Consider the following 19936-nt stretch of genomic DNA (forward strand, 5'->3'; position numbering starts at 1 on the left):
TCACATGACGCCTTCATACCTTCCCCCGAAAAATCCCCACCACCCACACCCACCCCCACCCCCACCCAAACAGCAACAGGACAGTTCATTAACTTGAGATCAATAAAACATTCTTTATTGTAGAAAATAAATGAACAATTTTAGATTTCATTTGAGACAAAAAAAAAAACAACACAAAGTTTGCTTGGGACATATAAATAAAATCTTCCTTGGAAAACCCATATATTCTCACACTGTAAAGTACTGGACATGTTTAGAAACCTACCAGAATCATTCACTCTATAAAACAGCGGGCATTTAAAAGCTGTCGTGGCACAATGTGGTGTATCCATCCCACTCTTCTTCCTAATGTTCATGTACTATTTGTTCGTTTGTTGCTCTTACTAAGTCACGGGGACAACCAGGAGGAACGAATACTAACTTTTATGCGGCGTTTGGGTGTATGTAACTGTCTGTGCTCATCCGTTTCTAAACACCCTATGTTCAAGTACAAAAAAATAACAACATATCATTATGTGAGCTTTCAAATGAGTTTAAAAACAACCCACACAACACAAAAAACACTTGGCTTTGAGGCAGAGCGACAAGATATGTGATATGACAAAATGTACTGCATAAATTTAGCCATGCAACTTAAATCTGTTTCGATTAGTCACACAACTTACATGGAATAAAGCGTTTCTTTCAACCAAAACACTACCCTGAACTGTGGCCAGTTCTTTAGAGTCTGAGCATTTTCTTATGTGATGGGAGTCTACTGTACATTGGATTGGAACAGAGATTGTGATGCGTAAATACATGACAGAGAGAAATTCAGTGAACCTTTTTATATATTAATTCAATACCTCTGAATTAGCCAGTTTAAGGAAATTATCACACTGTTTTGAAGGTGGTGCTTGTAATGTTTTAAAAATCAATTCATTTTCTCAAAAACCACATGCCTTATTGCTCTCTTAAGCAATTATTGCTCCTTAATCACTTATTTAGTTTGTACTTATTTTATTTCAATATGCTGCTAAACCGCACGCTGCGTATTGTTGTATATTGTATATACCTACGTTTAACCACAATGTCTGTTGCACTCTGTCACATCTAGTTAATTATTTGATTTATTTTATGTTAGCTGTATTTTATTTGATGTATGTTAGCTTATTGTCACTCTGACCCTTTCCCATCTTTGTATTGAAACTGTTGCACACTAATTTCCCTCGGGATACATAAAGCTTCTTGAATCTTGAATCTTGAAAGAAATGAAAGCAATGCAATTACTGAAGACAGGCCTCTTGAAAATGTGAACTGTACCTTTAAGGTTAAAACTGATGGGAGAGGCTGGTCCAGGCAGTCACGACTGAAGGATAACCTCAACACTGAGCTAGAGTTCATACAGAGTGCAAAGACAGACGCATGAGAGTGAAAAGGGCACAAGTGTTTCTCCAAACCATCCAACCATCTTAAGAATATGTCACAGTGAAGCTAACACTGTCCAGGGGCTCGCCATTAACCCAAACAATCTCTGGGCTCAGAGCATAACAGCTGGGGGGGGGGAAGGAGTGTTTGTAGAGAGGGAGTGAGCCATTTGGACCCCATGTATCCAAATATATGATCTGTCCTGGGTGGTTCACAAGGAAAGAAAGACAGGACCATGGAGGTGATGATGAGGTTTTCTTTTTCCATCAGTCAGTTTCGTTTTGGGCACAAGGTCGCCGCCACTCCTGGCCTCGTTCATGGATCCATTTGTTTGATACTGAAGACGGAAAGGAAAAAAATCAGAACCTTAATCCAGCCCTTTGATTTCTTAAGAAATGGCACAAATATTTTCCCTTCTTGTCTTATTAACTCAAGACGTTAATATTCTCTTCAGCAAATAATATGGTCTCATAAGACATATTTCCTTATGTCTATATAGAAGGAATGAAGCTCACCCCACTTGTTGCCGACCAACACTGGACAAGCTGCATGTCGGGTGCTGTAGTCTCCCTCTCCGCTGGCAAATAGATTGTACCAGAACACTGCAGTGCCCTATAATAAAGGTAACCAGGGTTAATGGCATTGCAAACCATTCAGGTCTTGTGAAAACGCTCTTTTTGTTGACCTGAATTAACAAATAGACATTTGCTTATACTGTAATATACGATCCTGTTCTGCATGGAAATGTTGCCCTATTAGGAGATCGTGTTGTGTGTGTGTGTGTGTGTGTGTGTGTGTGTGTGTGTGTGTGTGTGAGTGAGTGAGAGAGAGAGAGGGCAATAATCTGGTGATTTATTGGTAATTTTCCTAACTGGATGGCAGCATTTTGCACAACAAACAAAATTTGTTGGCTTTATAATATGACCAATTCAGAAAGAGCTATTAATTCAGTAATATATTTCAACAAGTGGTGGAACAAAAGTGGTTACCTTTTGGGGCCAAACTGCCGCACCAACATCTGGGAATACTGTGGCTCCGCCTGCTGCTACGTCACTCATCTACAGAGAAAAAGAAACTTTAGCTGTCAAATCAAATAATAAGGGAGTCCCAATAGGCCCAGATTTCCAAAGTCTGAAAGAAAGATAGTTCTGAATGAAAGACTGTGCAGTGTAACAAGCAGAATGTACTTGTACCATATTCTGATCACCACCACCATCTCCTTTACTTAAATGACTTGATATTTTACTTCCCTGTCCATTTTGTTCTGTTCTAATATACTGCATTGTTATTCAGTTTATTATTTTATGACAATATCTTGTTGAGTTGTTTCTGCTTGTTCCAACACTTCATTGAAGCTTAATGTTTTTTATATAATTCCATTACTTCATTATGTCATTTGTTACACATAGTTCCCTTTACTACAATTCAAAATAATGTTCCCCATTTGTGAAGATAGATCCACCTGCATTTCAGATACATGTGTTTAAGATGGCTTGGCCATAGTGTGAGTTCAATCAAAAGTGGTCTTTAGTATTAATATGACTATATTTGTATTTAGGAAGAGTTTACGCACATAAAAGAGCCATGTTGCTATGCGGTTCCCAGTGCCCAGCTCTTTGAAGGCATCTGGCTCATCTTTCTGTGGAGAGAAAGAATCAACAGCAGTTTTAATGTCCTGCCATATTAACGCTAATGTACATTTCAAAAAAATTAACTTGTGAATCAAAAAAGGTCTTACCCTTCCAAAGTCAAAGTGAGGTTCGTATTGACCTCCAACGCCATAATTTGCAACCTACAGAAATCAGTAAAATATGATTTAAGTAAAATCAAGTTGGATGGCAGCAAAAACACTGTGTTGACTGTGCTTCGACTAATTCACCATTTACCTGAAGCTCTTCTGCAGTGTCCATTTCAAGCCCTGTGAGATCTTCAATTCTTTGGTTTATCTTGTCAATCATTGGATCTTCATAGCCAGTGAGCCAAGCACTGTATTACAGTAGGGAGAGCAGAATCATTGAGAAAGAAGGGAGACAAGCTATATAGTGTATTAGTCAGGCACATATGTGTCCACTAGATGGTAGTAAAGATTGCTTCTGAAATAGGCGATTTGAGAGACATGTCATGCTGGAAAGTTGCCAGGAAAAGCTCAAAAGAAAAGTGGAAGTATGAAGAAAATGAAAAATAGGAAACCGACCCAAGTCTCAGAATCTCCAATCAGCTCAGGGTACATGGTTGCTCTGGTTTCGAACTGTGTGCACTTGAAAAAGTGTGAACAGTCTGGTTCAGGACAACAGAAAACTTCATACCTACTCTCACACCCCTGTCTAAGAGAAGATCCCTGATATAATAAGTTCTAGACCGAGCAAGCATGGCTACAAACTCTTTCTTGTGAAACATTATGACACAACTACAGCTCTGCAGACCACATTGTAAAAGTCAAACTGGCATTTTTTCTGCCTAATGCATTAAAAAGCCACCGTATCCACATAAAAAGACTGTGGAACCACCCATAATATCATGATAGAATTGAAGATACAATTTATGTGAAGCTACAATCACATATGTGACATGACGAGACAGTATACCAACATCTGCTCTCAACGCTCTGAAGGGGATTTTTTAAAGACATCACAATAACTATGATATGGTGCTTTGTGTTGATAATAAGTAATATTTTAATGGATGCTTGACCAAATGTGAGCCAAAACATTTTTTCCCGATGTGTCTTGCAGCCAGTTTTCTGAGTGGTCAAATTCCTCTGAGTTGATCCGTCTGTTCCCTCCATCTCTTGTTGTTCACTGAATTTGGAAATACATGCTGGCTAACACGTACACATACAAAAACATCAAAGGAACGCCACACCCATGTCCATGTGCACAGGCACACGCACTCGTATTAATTACCAAGAACAGGAAAGCCAAAGGTTTTTGGTGGTCTGCTAAACCTGCCATTTATAAGGGTGGGATGTAAGTCTAACTCACAACATATCTACTGAAGTGGAGCGGTCATTTTAACTACGTTTAACTACCTCCAAACATCAGCAACATACATCTATCTGTGTTCTTAAGCATGGGCATCCAGACTCAGGCTTTAGAAGTTCATTCATCTCTTTTGCTGATACGTTAGTTGAGGAAGCATAGTAGAACCGCAGCAGCTGTAGTGAGCTCATATGAGAACATGTTACAGAGTAATTCCTGGAAAGCACATTGGGGAATCAATATTCAGTGCTCAGGATCTCAAATAACCAGGGAAAGGTGTCTGGGGGAAAGAAAGCAAATCTGTCACAACTATACAGTTTCATGAAAATCCCTAAAAAAACGGGTAAAATGAAAGAACAAAGAATATTTCAGCCACACCAAATCACAACAGCAGAGGATTGTTTAGCTTGGTTTAATCTGTTTAAGCTTAATGTGGTGTTCTGGCATAAACCTGTTCAGTTAAACCAAATTAAAACATCCTCTAGTGTTATGTTTCCAGGTGTAGCTAAACATTTTCACTTCTTCTTTGGTGTTTACTGGGTGCAGAGATCGATAAGTGTTACAGCCAGGGCACAGAGATAAAGATCAAGAAAAGGATAGAGGAGGAGGCATTGTGGCCCTCCAAGTAACCCTATGACCCCTTACCTCTTGGAGACTCTGTACTGGGCCGTGGTAAGTTTCCCAGTTAGGGGGTCATGCACCGTGGCTCGCCTTAACTACAGTAGTTCCCACAGCACAAGGACACGGAGGTCGAGGAAAAGAAGACGAATAAAGGATGATGGAATGTGATATTCACACAGAAAAAAAGAGGAGGAAAAAGGGAGAGAAAAGAAAGGCAGATCCGGTCACTAGTTGTACATGTTATTCTCAAGATGAGCCAAGAGAGTGTTCTATGAGGCAGTGTTAAAAAAAAATAAAAATACAAATAATAAAATGTACCAGTAGGGAGTGCCTCTGATACACCTCCTGGCTCACAAAAAGCAACTATGTTAATATCAAGAAGCAGCAAGTAACACATTTCCCCCCATTCTGTAGCAGACTCCTGTGCAGAAACGTATCCACAACAGACCCTCAAAGAACAGCAGCAATCTTTTTTCCAGATAAATTAATAAATATCCAATGGCTCTCAGAATGGTTTGTTTTAGTTTTCTTCCATTACTGTGTCATTGGTGGAAGCAGCACGAGATTATATATTTCTATGTGCTTTATTGACCAATACATGTCTACAAATATTTCTATATGCTGTTTAAAACTTTGATCATGTCCAGCTGGATCCCGTGCTTCAGCTCAAGAGCCTTTAGGTTTCGGAAAGGCGGAGAAATGGAGTGATACGGACGGAGGGGGGTACAGAGGAGAAATGGGATGAGTAATTGAGGGGAGAAAATCTCACTTTCTCACTCTCAGCTCTCTACAATAGCCTCTGCTCTTAGCGGCTCCTGGCTATGCCTTACCTTTTGCTGATCCTGTATGGCGCTGTCTCCAGCACTCCTGTGATGGGGTTAGAGATGGTGGCCCTGCGTAGCTGTGAAGCCAGGGACATGATTTACCCACCCACACACACAAACACACACACACAAACACACACAAAGAGTGTGTGCCTGTGTGCTTGCCTAACGAGTAGAATCACATCAACCGGCCTCACAGCTGTAACCTTCCACCCCACAACACACTAAGCCACATAACAGAAACTGAAAAAGCCTAAGGAAAGTTCCTAATAGATCTGTTAACTGTAAAGTGACCAATACAGCTTTATACATGTATATTGTCATATGGCCTCATGCGAGCACCGAAACTACAGAGAATCGCTTACTCGTGGCTTCGCCAGTTGCTTGATCTTTTCTATTTCTTCGTCAGAGAGGATGTCAAGGTAGCGGACAATGTAGGGGCGGTCCCACTCATCTTGCTGTTTGACAGGTGCCAGCACATACATGGGGTTGTGATTGTTGTCATAATAACGACAGAACAGCCTGCTCTGCCTACGGGGGGTCTGATTGAAAGAAAAAGGAAATCAGGGAACAAAGGAGTTGAAACAGATGTGCATTAATTAACTTCAAAATTTAGTTTCTTTTTCGATTTTTGTCTTCCTCACCATTCTGTTGCCTTCCCCACGACAAAGCATCTCATACTTCTTCCTCTCTGGGATCAGACTATTGGAAACCTTCTTTTTTGGCTTCTCCTTTTCAGTTGTTTCTCTTTTCCCTTGCTCTTTCTCTTTTTGAGTTACATCCTCTGCAGCCTTTCTCTGCTTCGCCAACTGGAACTCAAAGTACTTCAGGTTGCCCTTGGCGCGCTGGTGCTCTGCGTCTAAAAATGGGTAAATGAAGACCAACAGATATAACAGTAGTGATTACAAATAGTGAGGACTGCAACAATGTCTAAGAATATCACACCCCCTGCAATAAAAATAACTGAGCTTCCAATATTGATATGCTACTTATTCAGCCTGACCCCTCCAGTTCTCAGAAACAAGATACAAAAACAGGAAAAAATTAGTTCAGGGGCTCATTCGAAGAAAAATGTGGAAAAACAAGGTCACACCAAGGCTTCATCAGAACATTGTTTCAAATTGAATGAAATGAAATGTTTTGCAGCATCCAATATCAAGAGTATTAATCAAGAGCAAATGCCATGCTGAGGCTGGTACGATGGTGTTTGGCACTGTCCAACCAATGGGTCACTGAAAAGGAGATGCTTATTACTAGCATTACAACAGCTCCCATCGCACTGATCACAAACGTTCCCACCCATCCTGTTAATCCCAAGTCCTGAAATGTGTTGTTGAAACTATGCTGTGGTCTCATCTGCAAGTTAGCACGTTCTACCACTATTCACCATCAAATAAATAAGATATATTAAAGTCCTCTCTGATTACCACTGGATCACTATCGCTAAATAAAAAAGCAGACAATGGCACAAACGTTTCTACAAACATCAATAGGTTCTTTCTTAGAAGTTCGATTCACATCTCTGAACAGCTCTGCACAGAAGACCGTTTTGTTTAATGACAAACACATAACCCAAACAAATTTCAGTGAGATGTTAATGAGACTGATATCTTACTGTAGGTGGTACAAACAGTATATTGTTTCTAGACAAAACTGCACAGACTTGTAGTGGTATGGATGTTTTGGCTTGGACTGATCGTCAGTGTGTTTTGGAAAGTCCTCTGGTTCACCTCCGTTTAGTATGTCATTCAGTTCAAACCAAAGTCAATGTCTGATGCTTCCTGTTGCTCACTGCTTAATTTATCCAACTTGCTTACAAACCTAATTCCAAAAATTAAGATAATGATAGATCATTTTAGAATTCAATGTGCCAATATCCTTTCAGTTCACAAAAAAACATGCCTCCCGGTATACTTTTCAAAAATGGAAAAATTCTTTATAGTTCGAAGGGACTTACCCAGTTCAAGCAGCATCTTGGTGTACTCAAGGGCTCTCTCCATCTCCCCCTGCTGGTAGATGGCGTAGCTGAGGTAGTCGAGCACTGTCACCTTATCTAAGGTGGACTCCTCTCCCTGATCCAGCTGTTTCATGGCTTGGGCCATCCACAGCTCTGTGTGGTAGTAATCGACATCAGAGTAGGCGATTTTCCCCAGCTCATAACAGTCCTCCACTGTCATTAGGCTCTTGTGTTTCACTCCTGATATACAGAGGATACAGGAGAAGAATGCTAGCTTAGAAGAAAACAAAACCATCTCCCTTGTAATGTAAATAACAGAAATCCCGAAAAACTTCTATCCCACATTGCCTGCTTGTTACAGTGACTTTCATGGTCTAGTTATGTCTCTTCATTTTAATGGGCCTTTGAAGATTTGTGCCAGGCAGATATTGTATGTGAATATTGTCCCTTACCAGGTAGGTCTCCTGTAGAGATGGTGTTGGCATCCAGTTTGTAAGTGTCTTGTAACCGGAGAAGAGCTTTAGCCGCCCCGGTCTGGTCATCATCTGTGGGGAAGTGCTGTCTCTGGATGGTCAGGTTGGAAATAAATCCTGAGAAAGATGGACAGGGCACAGAGAGACACAGTAGGATGATTATGGGATACATAACAACCAATCATATTAGCAATATTCTCTCCTCAAGCCTGAGAGAATTTTGAGAATTTACTGCCTGACCTGGTGCAAACCATGTGGGTTGACAGAGAATCAAAGCTCTTAACAAATACCAGGAAATTTACAGACCAATGTAAAATAGTGTTGGGTCCTTATCTCTATGTTTTTGGCACTTAAGTTATTATTTGAACCAGGTCTGCTTTGTTTATTTACCATCAGTGGTGTCACTGAGTACAAGGCTCTCCAGGTCCGCCCACTCTGTGTTCAGCCTCTTCATCAGTTTGAAGGCATTGACAGGGTGCCCGAGGAAGCCCTCAGGGTCCTCTATGGCTGTAGCTGACAACAAATCCAACTTATCGGCCCACCTATTACAAGGATGGTAATACAGAGTTAGATACATGGCTTACACTTGAATACTAAAGCAATAATACATTATTAATCCTAAATATTAAGAATTGTGGGCAGTACGGTGTCCATTTTTGAGTGCACTAATGTGTATGATGAATGAATGCCCGTGTCCACAAATTCACCGTTTGATCTGCTCAAGCTTGTTCTCCTCTGCTTTGATGTAGTCCTTTAGAGATGTGACAAGGTCTTTTTCTGTGTATAACAGATCTGTCATCTGGCCTGAGGAATACAAATCAGAATAACTTCCATCAATCTTATAATATTATTACAGAATCCTATGATGTATAAGTCAGGAGAGGGAGTAATATTTCAAGTATGATTTGCATGTGTTGGTTGATGGTTTTACCTATGGAGGTGAAGAAGTCATGGTTGGCTGATAGCGTCTGCACACAGCCCAGTAACAATAAACACCAACATGGCAGCTCCATCCTGAACAGAGTCAGAGGATGAGATATATTGTTATATTGTTCTTGAAAATCGAAACATGCATGTTAGAAAATAATGTTATGGTTAATCACAGAATTGACTGTGTTATATTGTATATGAAATATAATCAGCTGAGTATTTCTTTTCAGATTGATTTCTAACATACCAGTTACAGCTGGAAATCAGATGACCACATTAAACTTACCACTACTAAAAGTGAACCGCTTTGTTTCCCTGGTTAGCACTGCCCCTACTGAGTGTCACAAACCATGGTGACTCCTGTCAAAGATCTGCTGGACAACTGACAGTCACGTCAGACCCATATTATTGTGACAACTTAATATTGCAGGCTGTCACACTCTAAGGTCTCTGACATTTCTAAAACTGGACAGATTCAGTTTAAAGTTTTAGTAATTTAATGCCAGGATTATTTTAACTCAATTCCAGTGAGCCAAAACAAGCATTCATGACCTCACAACTCATCCAGATGACTTCTTACATTGTTTAGCTTTTGATTTATCATAACTCACTTCAGAGCTGCTCCTACTGAATTCAAAACCTGGCTGTTAGCAGCATTTAAGAGTGGACAATGTGCAGACTTTTTCCTTCAAGAGAAAATAGTTCCCAATGAAAACTGATGACAGCTAGGTCTGTGGATCGTCAAGAGTAACTGGGACATTATTTCTACAAAGGTGTTGAGGCTGTTGGGTGAGCAAAAGTTGTAGCCTCTTACTAAGGTGTAAGTTCACGTTTTTAATTTGTCATTATGTATTTATTCCGGTCTTGGAATCTCCATTCCTCATGGAGACACGTGACAAAAGCAAAGTTTTCTTCCAGATTTCAAGGCAATACTTGATGAGTAATTGATATACAAAGAGTCATTTTAACAGTGACATATTCCTTTTAATCCTTTTAGAAGTGCAGCCTCCCAACCACCACACAAAGTCAAATATAAGTATGTGGTTGCTGTGTCTGTTACTGCGTCTGGTTTGGCTTTGGAGTTGGCAAAACCATAACTACTACAAGGCTTCTGGCGTGTGAGGAGTGGCACTGTGATCCTTCCAACCAACCAAACAGACAGAAATAAGAACAGAGCACAGACAGACTGACAGGATTAAATGTGAAGGTAGTTGTCAATTTCTGTGTGTAGTCACTGCATCTTAGAGTATGTTAACACTGTAGCTGAAGTCAGCAGAAGAAGAGGACCTGGTAGGACAATGACATCTTTGGTGTTGTACCTAACCTAACTTTTCCAATATAAATTTTTTGCTTAGTTTGCACATTTCCAACAGAATCCAAAATTACACAACACAAGTCCAATGCTGTGTGTATAAACCTTAGTATTTATTCTCTCTTGGAGGAATGTTAACTAAGTGGGAATACCTGGATTTTATCAATGCAGCAGAGATTAGTAAACTATGACATTTGGGTCCTTTGAATTGTGTATTTTATATCCAAAACAAATAAGAAAAAAAGCTGAGCAGGGCTCTTCTCCTGCTTTCTGAAAACTCTACCTTAAGTATTGTTTTTGTTTCACACTACTACTACTGATGCCTTTGATTTGGAGACTTACTTTGAAGTCAGAGAATGTGTACACTGGATAAAATATATGGATTTTCAGGTTTTTTAGTGTACTGCAAGGACAAGAAGCTAACAGGCTGTAAACAGTCAAGCAAACATTCAGAGAATCCAAAAGTGCAAAACATGGTTCCAAGTTGTCAAATGAGAGAATGTGCTTCTTTTATTGGTCTTGCATTATAGTAAATTGAATATCTCTGAATTTTGGGGGTTAAAACAAGACATTTAATTACATTTTTCACTGTTTTCTGATGTCTAATAGACTGGACAATGAATCAATTAAATATTGAGAAAAATATCTGGCAGATTCATAGATAATGAAACTAACACTTAGTTGCTGCCCCACCTTGGTTAGCCTATGTTGTTTCCCGCTCTACAAAGTGTGCTGCTAATGTTGAATACTTAATTAATCTCTGACTTTAACAGAGAAAAAATACTCTGGGGCATTGACAGAAGTTATTATTTCTACAATCTTTCTTGACTGAATAACAGCTGAATAGGGCATGAAAAAAACAAGAGGTGTGAGGTACAAAATAATAGCAACCAGTTTGGATACCCACAACAAACACACATCAGAAGAACCCATAAAACAGTCACATACACTTTCATGCCTGTAATACAAACACACACACGTACGTACACCTAGTGGAAAGCTAAAGGTCATGCATGAAACGTGCATCTATGCAGATTTCTAAAGCCTTTCACTGGAATCAGACAACAGGCTCAGGCAGGTTCAGACTTTGCCACAAGGACAAGCCTTCAGTGAATATAAAAGAATTACTTCGTATGACATTTCAACTCAGGTCATCAGCAGCAAAAAAAAAAAAAAATCTGTCTAAGCTTTATGTGTTGGATTTAAGCAGAATTAATTTACATTCAAATATATTTTTGTAGAGATTCCAAGGCAAGATGCAAATTACCATTATCCCTTACTGCTACTACTGTGTGGCATGGCAAATGTGCCACTGCCACTTAGATTTCCAGGATCAAAACTCGCTAGAATATAATTATTGTAATGACAGGGTGACAGCTCCTTTCTCTTGTTATAATACTGTAAAAGTGTAATGTCAAGATTAGCCCAAGTAGAACAGTTATAATTTAGATTCATGTGTTATGCCACACGTGAAAGTGAGTGATAGTGAGAGTGTGTGCCCATACTTGTACGTGACTGTGCAGACTCCAAAAAACATACCTGACGGCCATATAACCTGCCAGGCATATGTGAGGCCGCTTGTTTAAACCGGTTATAGAAAACTGTTTTTGCTTAAAATCTGACTTGAACGTTTTTGTTTTCTGACCTCTCAAACTATGTGTAAATTAGGCTGCATTCTGTTCAGACGTGTTTGAAGCCTGAACCGTGTTTGAAACATGCTCCACCTTCAGAGAAAAAAGGTAAATAATGAGTTGTGATGTTCATTGCGTTCAAGGAGTCTTTACTGTTTACCTGTCACTTCTACTATTCCCCACTTTGCCTAGAATTACTTTCAACAACCCCCTGAGACCAGGTCTGAACCTGTTTCTTAAAAAATATATATTAGTAAATATTACAGCTGTTGTTGCTGTATACGTTAGTATTTCTACCTCTTCTGCAACTGAGGGCTAACAAGACCATTTTAATATTACAGGGTAGAAATGTATTAATTGTTCAATACATTGTATCAGCCAAACTTGCAGTCACTACTGGGGTTTTTTTCCAAGTCTGCATTGTATTTTCATAATTTCCTCGCTGAGAAATTGCCTCTATCTGTAAACTATCTTCTCCAAGTTTTACTGGGGAGTGAAGAAGTCGTGGAGTCAGATAACACAGGATGTGGATGGAAGAGGACTGCCACGTCTTCGCCCCTCCCCGCCTGGGGAAACTCATGCGAGGACTGAAACACTGCACCAATGGAGTCTGAATGGCTTCACCAGGAATAACCCCTCAACAACCCCGGCTGCACAGTGAATGACAGCAGGGGAGGGGGTCTTTAAATTTCTCAAGTGGAGCTCACTGAAGTGTGCAATATGGCAGACTGTGTGCCCGAATAAAACCCTTGTATGTTTACGTCTTTATCATGTGTAACGTCATGTACGTAGAGCAGGGTGAATGCAGAAGCAGCATCCCACGCTGCATTGCACTGGAATGCCCATAGACGAGTATGGAAATGCCATAACACTGATGCTTAATTATATATACAAAATGTATGCCCGGTTGACCTTTTTTAACTTGGAATAAGTGCATGTTTGCTAATCTCACTTCCTCTTATTATGTTCAGTTTTAAGACATTATTTCCCTGCTGCCCTGACCCGTCACATATCAACAGTTCAATCCAGGTTAGCCTAGTTTTTTCCAGCTAGCTTAGCGAGCTAACGTTAACTTTAGTGGAATGACGTCGGTCAACGTTCATTCGTGTTTAACGTTCGCTAACGGTCGAAGTGTTTAACTAACGGTCGAACTGTTGAACGTCATTCTACGTTCGCAACTAAAAACTGAAAAAAAGGCGAAACAAGACAGATAGTCGGTTGCTAGGTGACACGAAAACTCCCTGATAATGCTACCAAGTTTTTAGCTTTACTGATTCAGGAGTCAATATTTACCTAAACGAGAGCATCCTGTAGCAGAAAAGTGCCCCCCAACGGGTCGTCCGGTCCTCTTGAAGTCCTATCTCAAACCGGACTTCGATGCGGTAAGAAGATGAACAGGGGAAGTCTGGTAACGGTAGTTCGTCCTATCTGTGATTTTTCGGCGCACTGTTGGCCATCTGGTGGTAAAGGGCTGGATTCCTAAAAGTCTGAATGCTACGTGCAGATTCTCACATGCATAAGGTCTCCTGCTACTAGATACTTTTGGGGGCTGGCGTTTGTGAATTGCTTAAGGGAGGTGTCTTAAATATCTTGACCCGTAGTGAGGCAGCCATGGATGAGTTACGTTATTTATGGTTTTAATGTAAAAGAAAAAAAGTGTCTCCTTCTGCCACGTGTTGAAATTCGTCTGCAATACTCAGATGTGCTTTCTTCTATATAAAAATTCCACCAATTACAGAAAAAAAAACATTTTAAAACTATATATTTGCATTGACATAAAGCTTTGAAAGGCATGTGTAGCCTAGGTTGAATGGCACCATTCAAATGGATGTTTTGAGTAGTTTTGCTTTGTTTAACTTGGCATATTTTTGTCCATTTTCACCTGCAGTCACCTTTCCTCTTTCTTCCAGAAAATTCCTTCCTCCCATCCAAATAACTTTAACTGGAGGGAGGGAATTCCTGCTGCATGCTAGGAGTTCAACAGGGTGGAGCTTAGTGTGTGTGTGTGTGTGTGTGTGTGTGTGTGTGTGTGTGTGTGTGTGTGTGTGTGTGTGTGTGTGTGTGTGAGAGTGAGAGAGAGAGAGGAGTGAGGGAGAGTAGCAAACTGTTAAATTGACTGGAATATATGCAACAAATCTCAACTAGCTCTCTCAGTTGCATGACCTACTTAAGCACTACAGACTGTCTGTGATAAAACACTGGCTATTTGCAAATACTATACCACATGAATACTGTTGCATACCTCAGAGTATCAGAATATCATCACCTCGTTGAAAAGATTTGAAGAAAAATCAACCTTTCTATGGTAAAAAAAACATTATAAATACACTTAATTAATATGTATGTTCTATGAACTAGCATCAAGCTAAATCTCACGTCAGGGATTATATTATATTGAATCACACATAGTTCAAACAATGAAAAAAGTATGATTATTGTCGTTATTGAGTCATAGCACAAGACACACTGCGATGATGAAGCAAAGTTAATGTAAAACGTGTGGAAGAAAAACTCATGTCCAGGTTTTGAGAGGTGTTTATTCAATCTTAGCTTACTTTATACCTTTTCTCATTGTGAAAGGTAGAAATAAAATATTTTACTCTTTCTCTCAATCCAGTCCAGTTTTTCCATTTCCATCCTTGCTCCAGTCATCGACTGATGTCGTTCAAGGAGGTGATTCTGCTTCCAAACAGAAGCTCCTCATAGGTCAGCAGCTGATGCAGGAAGTTCATGTTGGGTGCCGTGCATGCCCTTCTCTCCCTTAACCAGCGCAGGGCATGAAGCAGTGACCAGCATCGATACTCCATGAGGAAGGCCAGCGTTAGTGCTGAGCTGCGACTCCTGCCCATACTACAGTGGACAAGAACGCGGCCGGCTGGATCAGCCATGATGGCTGAGCGGATGAACCTGGATGCCAGTGGCAGTGCCTCCACCAGATCCTGCTGGTTATCATCGTTTAGACACAGCCTCAGGTAACACAGCATGTTGGGAAAAGCATCAGGGCAGTTGGCAGTGGCATTTACCACATGTGTGATGTTTAGATTCTTGATGATGCGGTAGTCGGAGGCCTGGGAAGCAGAGCCCTGGTAGAGAGCTTCTTCCAAGATCTCTGAGGGGTAAATGGTGAGAGTGTGCCGCTCGGGTGTCAGCAGGACCATACGGGGTGTGCACAGGAAAGGGTAGAGGGAATGGAAGGCTGAGAATCCCCCCAGCAGGATGACAGGGTCCATTCCCAAACCACTGAGCTGGAAGAAACAGCGCTGGAGGTCAGGGGAGTCTGTCCTGGCCTTCAAACTGCCCACTGAAATAAGCATAGAGGCAGAAACAATAGCAGTCGCAGAACACAGACAGTGAGACAAAATAATTGCAGATAACCAGTTAGAAAAGAGTATACATCCATGCAATCAGCAAAATGCTATGGTTAGCATGCTAACATGCTGTTATAAGCAGATGTAATGGTTACCATGTGCACCATGTTACGTTAATGTGTCAGCATGCTAACATTTGCTAATTAGCACAGAGTAGTAGAGTACAGTCATGACTGAAAGAACAAGGTCGCGGGTACAAGCGGCCAAAATGGGTTTCCTCAGGAGGGTGGCTGGAGTCTCCCTTAGAGATAGAGTGAGAAGTTCAGCCATCCGCGAGAAACTTGGAGTAGAGCCACTGCTCATTTGCGTTGAAAGGAGCCAGTTGAGGTGGTTCGGGCATCTAGTAAGGATGCCCCCTGGGCACCTTCCTAGGGAGGTGTTCCAGGCACGTCCAGCTGGGAGGAGGCCTCGGGGAAGACCCAGGACCAGGTGGAGAGATTATATCTCCACACTGGCCTGGGAACGCCTCGGGATCCCCCAGTTAGAGCTGGTTAATGAGGCCAGGGAAAGGGAAGTTTGGTGTCCCCAGCGAAAGCTGCTGCCCCCGCGACCCGACCCCGAATAAATGGTTGAAGATGAGATGAGATGAGATGAGATGAGATGACATAGTAGAGTACAACTGTGTGGTAATGCCACTGTGTAAAAAATAGTAATTAAGGAACTGGGGTTGAACGGTAATATTTTGAAAAAAAAACTGATTTATTGGAACGTTATTCAGTAAAATCCTAAAATTGCAGCCTGTTGTTAGAATTTGAATATGGTTTCACTGACCTGGGCTGCAGCCCTCCTCTGCATACAGCAGTATTGTAGAGTACTGCTGCAGTTCTACACAGTTGATTAGACAGCCCAGCATAGGGTGGATTACTGTCACAGCGGCCCGCGCTGTCACCATGTGGCTGTCCTTGTACCTAACACACACACACATTAATTTATAATATGTACATATATTATAACAGCAACAGCCACTTTACACAATGTTCTTCTATGGTAGAAAATATTTCTTAAAGGATGAGGCAGGTGAAGACCTAAACCATCAGTGTGTTTATCTCTCGAAACTTTCTAACTTTCCTAGCTTTTCTGTGGCCTGACCACATTTGTTCTTTCTAAAGATATACAGAACATGCCATCGGGGGGATAGGGCATTTGTCTGGGGACTATTTTAAGCTGCAGACTCACACATCTCTGGCATCAGGACTCTGTATGTGGGATTGACTCAAAACGAACTACAATGGCCTTCATTTAAATGAAAGAATTTGTCGGCCAGTGCAACAGTGTGGCTAAACGGATGGACAACAATAGAGCCATATGGCACAGAGGAGCTAAGTTAAGGTTAATCAATATCAGGCAAGACTTCAGTTCATTGTTGGTTTTTACATTTAAATCAGAAAAATCTCAGTTCAGGAAAAACCTCCTTTAAATTGGTAAATTGTCCCAAAAACTGTGCCTCAGGTAACTAGATCCTACATCGTTTTTGAGATCCCTATATGGCTAAAAAGAAAACAAACTATGTTTATCAAAAAAAAAAGCAACACCTATGCAAAGTAATGCAATCTTGTACAGACTCCTGGAAAAAATGCTATCTTGGTGACGTTTTTGTTGAGATAAATATATTGATTCAATGATGGTAACCTTTGATGTGAAGATTCTGTTGTTGATGGGATGCATTTCACTGTACAGGCGTTGCCTTTATTGTGTCTACTCATACATTAACTATTGTGTGCATGACAGCACTGGTGTATCCGTGCAGTTCTCACCTCTCAGCGCTGCGACAGTCCAGGATGAGCATATAGTAAGGATCATACAAGGCTGGCTCGCCTTCCTCTGCACTCAGCAGGTTGTACACTTGCTGTGGGGTGACATAGCCTCTCTCTACACAAACTGTTGCCGGAAGAGCAGGAACTAGCACCCCCTCTGGCTCACACAGTGCTTGCAGGCAGAGAAAATACAAAGCATACAGTGTATCTGCATGTGTGTAGTTGTGTGTGCATATGTTTTTTGTGTGAGAGAAGTAAAAATACTCCCTTTACCTTTGTTCTGAATACTGATGCTGTCAGTACTAGTGACCTCTCTGTCACAGATGCTGCTCACTGCTCGTGATGTGCTGACAGGCTCTCTGGAGGCCCATCTACAACTGTTATTCACTCTTGACACGAACACAGAGGCACATGCACACAGAGAAGTGTAATCTCAAGACAGTAATACAGCAATATTATAGGAGAAAACACCAAATCAATCTATGATGACTCAACAATGCACTGTTTCAGACTTTAGTAAAGTAAAAAAAAAAATCAAAACAGCAGAACTCTTTACCTGGACAGTACTACCCCCATCTGGTTCAAGTCATTTGGCAGAGGCATCAACTATTCCCACCAGCCCTTCATTAGAAAAACATGCTACATCATAAACAAAGAGATCATGTTCAAAATGTTGATCAATATTCTCCCAGAAAGCCCAACAGGAAGTAATAAGGTAAGACCACTTTGCACTATTTGTGGTAGCTGTGATTCTTACTCTGTCCTGCTCTAGCCTTGCCTTTAATTTAACTGGTAGTCTTGGAAACACAGTAACAGTTAAGTGCTCTGGAGGGCCGCATGGGAGCTGGCTGTGACAGGTGATCGAGGGGAGACTGGATAGGAGTCCTACTTCACCCAAATTAACCCCCAATAGTTGCATTGTATGAGGTAATTTGGTCAGGACAAGGTTTCAGGTAAATCTTAAAATCATACAAAAATGATGGTACGATACATAAGTACACACACCACAGTACTAAGACAAAACTATTATGGTTAATAAACCTTGACAAGAGCTAGTGTACATTTGGGGTATCCACATGAAAACACTGACTTGAAAAATCATATTCTTCATTTGCCAACGTACCTTGCTTTTTCTTTTTAGCCAGGTCAAGACAGGAGTAAAACAGCTAAAAAAGAAAAGCAAGTTTATGGTGGCAGAGCATATATACCAAGTGAAGGCAACCATCAATAAAAATGTGTCTCCACAAACACACATTCATCCATGATATCAGCTTACCAATCCCTCAAACAAATTAAAAAAAATGTACAACGTCTTCCTTCTGATGTCCGTGTCATCAGCACTCCATCTACACATCCTTTAGGCACGGCCTCTCCACCCATTATATTCACAGCACCCTTCATGATGCCTTGTGCCCCTCTCTGTGCCTATCATGACTTCCCATCACTGGTGAACACTGTTTGTTTATAGAAGTGTTGTTTTTTTTGTTTTTTTTGGGTCCATTTTGTTTTTTTTTAACATCTTTTGGGATGTGACTCACAAGCATTCACGGGTAAGTTCATATGTTAACCAAACAAACCGATTAAACGCGGTGCAGCTAATTTGGTGCACTACACAGCTCCTGCTAATGCCTTTTTATACTTATTTTTAAATGAAACAGACAACACTGTGTATATCTCTAAGTTATGTATATGTTCTTCTCTATATTCTATTTAACTTCTGTTATGAAGTGATAGTGTATATGACGAGTATATACACCCATACTGTGTGTTCTGTTTGTTCTCGCTTCGTCACACGTCCAAGCTGTTTGCACTATTTCAATACTGCTGGTTACTGCTTATAGCTTTATAACTCTGCCACGATTGCCATTTACTTGCTTTATTACTATTTGCACTATTTCAATAGAAATGCAGGATATTGTCTACTCTGCCGTAGACTGTTTATTGTGTTATAACTTTACTGTCACTTTTTTTTTTTTTTTACCTTTTTGTACTTTTACCTTATTTATTTTTATAGCATCGATGTTGCAATCTCTTTTTTGTACTTGTACAGTGACAAATATTCTATGCCATTAACTGCAGCCGGAAAAAAAGGTTTTTACATTAATGTATTCCAAAATACCCCAGTTTCTTGATACTTGTTATTCCTACAGCCCTGTTTCCAAAGCTTTGTGAAAGCAAAGTGTCTAACATCAGAACAGAGTATGACTGCCCCCTGCTGTTGTTGTTGTTGTGTGAGCATATATATGTGAAAAGTCAATAAAGAATATATTTACAAAGATCTGTACACATATCGCTCATATCTCACACAAGTATGTACACATATTTTCACATCAGTGTGCTCAGACATGATGTTTATGCTACACACATGATCAGTCTCATTTTTTTATTTAATTGTTGTTGTTTTTTTATGCTCATCCAGCCCTAAATGTCACACAGAGGCTTTTTTAAAAAAAAAAAAAAGCATTTTACAGGCTTGTTGCTATAGTGGTCTGGATCAATCCGAGGCCCTCATGCTGCTCCAGAGTTGCACAGACCCCCAACCTTTTAGCCTTAGGAGTCTGTGTACTTAAGCAGACCCTCACTCATGCAGCCATGTGGCTCATGGTTTCCATGATGCCCTGATGGTCTGTGCAGCTGCAGGGATCCAGGCAGAGCCTGGGGAGGGTAGGGAACATAAAGCT

At 40.6% G+C, this 19936-nt stretch overlaps 2 protein-coding genes across 5 annotated transcripts; both read right to left on the minus strand.

The window, feature by feature from the left end:
* Nucleotides 1-98: 98 nt before the first annotated feature.
* Nucleotides 99-13654, minus strand: p4ha1b (prolyl 4-hydroxylase, alpha polypeptide I b). Of its 4 annotated transcripts, none has more exons than XM_083923125.1 (15): nucleotides 13427-13654; nucleotides 9192-9274; nucleotides 8968-9064; nucleotides 8651-8802; nucleotides 8240-8377; nucleotides 7788-8027; nucleotides 6475-6689; nucleotides 6196-6372; nucleotides 5031-5101; nucleotides 3294-3393; nucleotides 3146-3199; nucleotides 2981-3046; nucleotides 2397-2465; nucleotides 1923-2019; nucleotides 99-1744 (listed from the first exon to the last, which is right to left on the minus strand). In XM_083923125.1, the coding sequence occupies exons 1-15, from the start codon at nucleotides 13438-13440 to the stop codon at nucleotides 1674-1676; spliced, it is 1644 nt and encodes a 547-aa protein (XP_083779251.1). In that variant the 5' UTR covers nucleotides 13441-13654; the 3' UTR covers nucleotides 99-1673. The 4 variants fall into 4 exon arrangements, with proteins under 4 accessions (XP_083779251.1, XP_083779250.1, XP_083779249.1 ...); XM_083923124.1 differs by lacking the exon at nucleotides 5031-5101 and adding an exon at nucleotides 5837-5907; XM_083923123.1 differs by having other exon boundaries at nucleotides 2981-3199.
* Nucleotides 13655-14781: 1127 nt separating this feature from the next.
* On the minus strand, nucleotides 14782-17831 carry LOC310953423 (dual specificity protein phosphatase 26-like; the record flags this gene model as incomplete). The annotated part of the gene is made up of 5 exons (XM_083922461.1): nucleotides 14782-15434; nucleotides 16273-16409; nucleotides 17256-17412; nucleotides 17529-17644; nucleotides 17812-17831. The coding sequence occupies 5 exons, from the start codon at nucleotides 17829-17831 to the stop codon at nucleotides 14782-14784; spliced, it is 1083 nt and encodes a 360-aa protein (XP_083778587.1).
* Between the last annotated feature and the right edge of the window lie 2105 nt (nucleotides 17832-19936).

Source organism: Echiichthys vipera (assembly GCF_963691815.1).
Source record: "Echiichthys vipera genome assembly, chromosome: 11".
Classification (NCBI taxonomy): Eukaryota; Metazoa; Chordata; class Actinopteri; order Perciformes; family Trachinidae; genus Echiichthys; species Echiichthys vipera.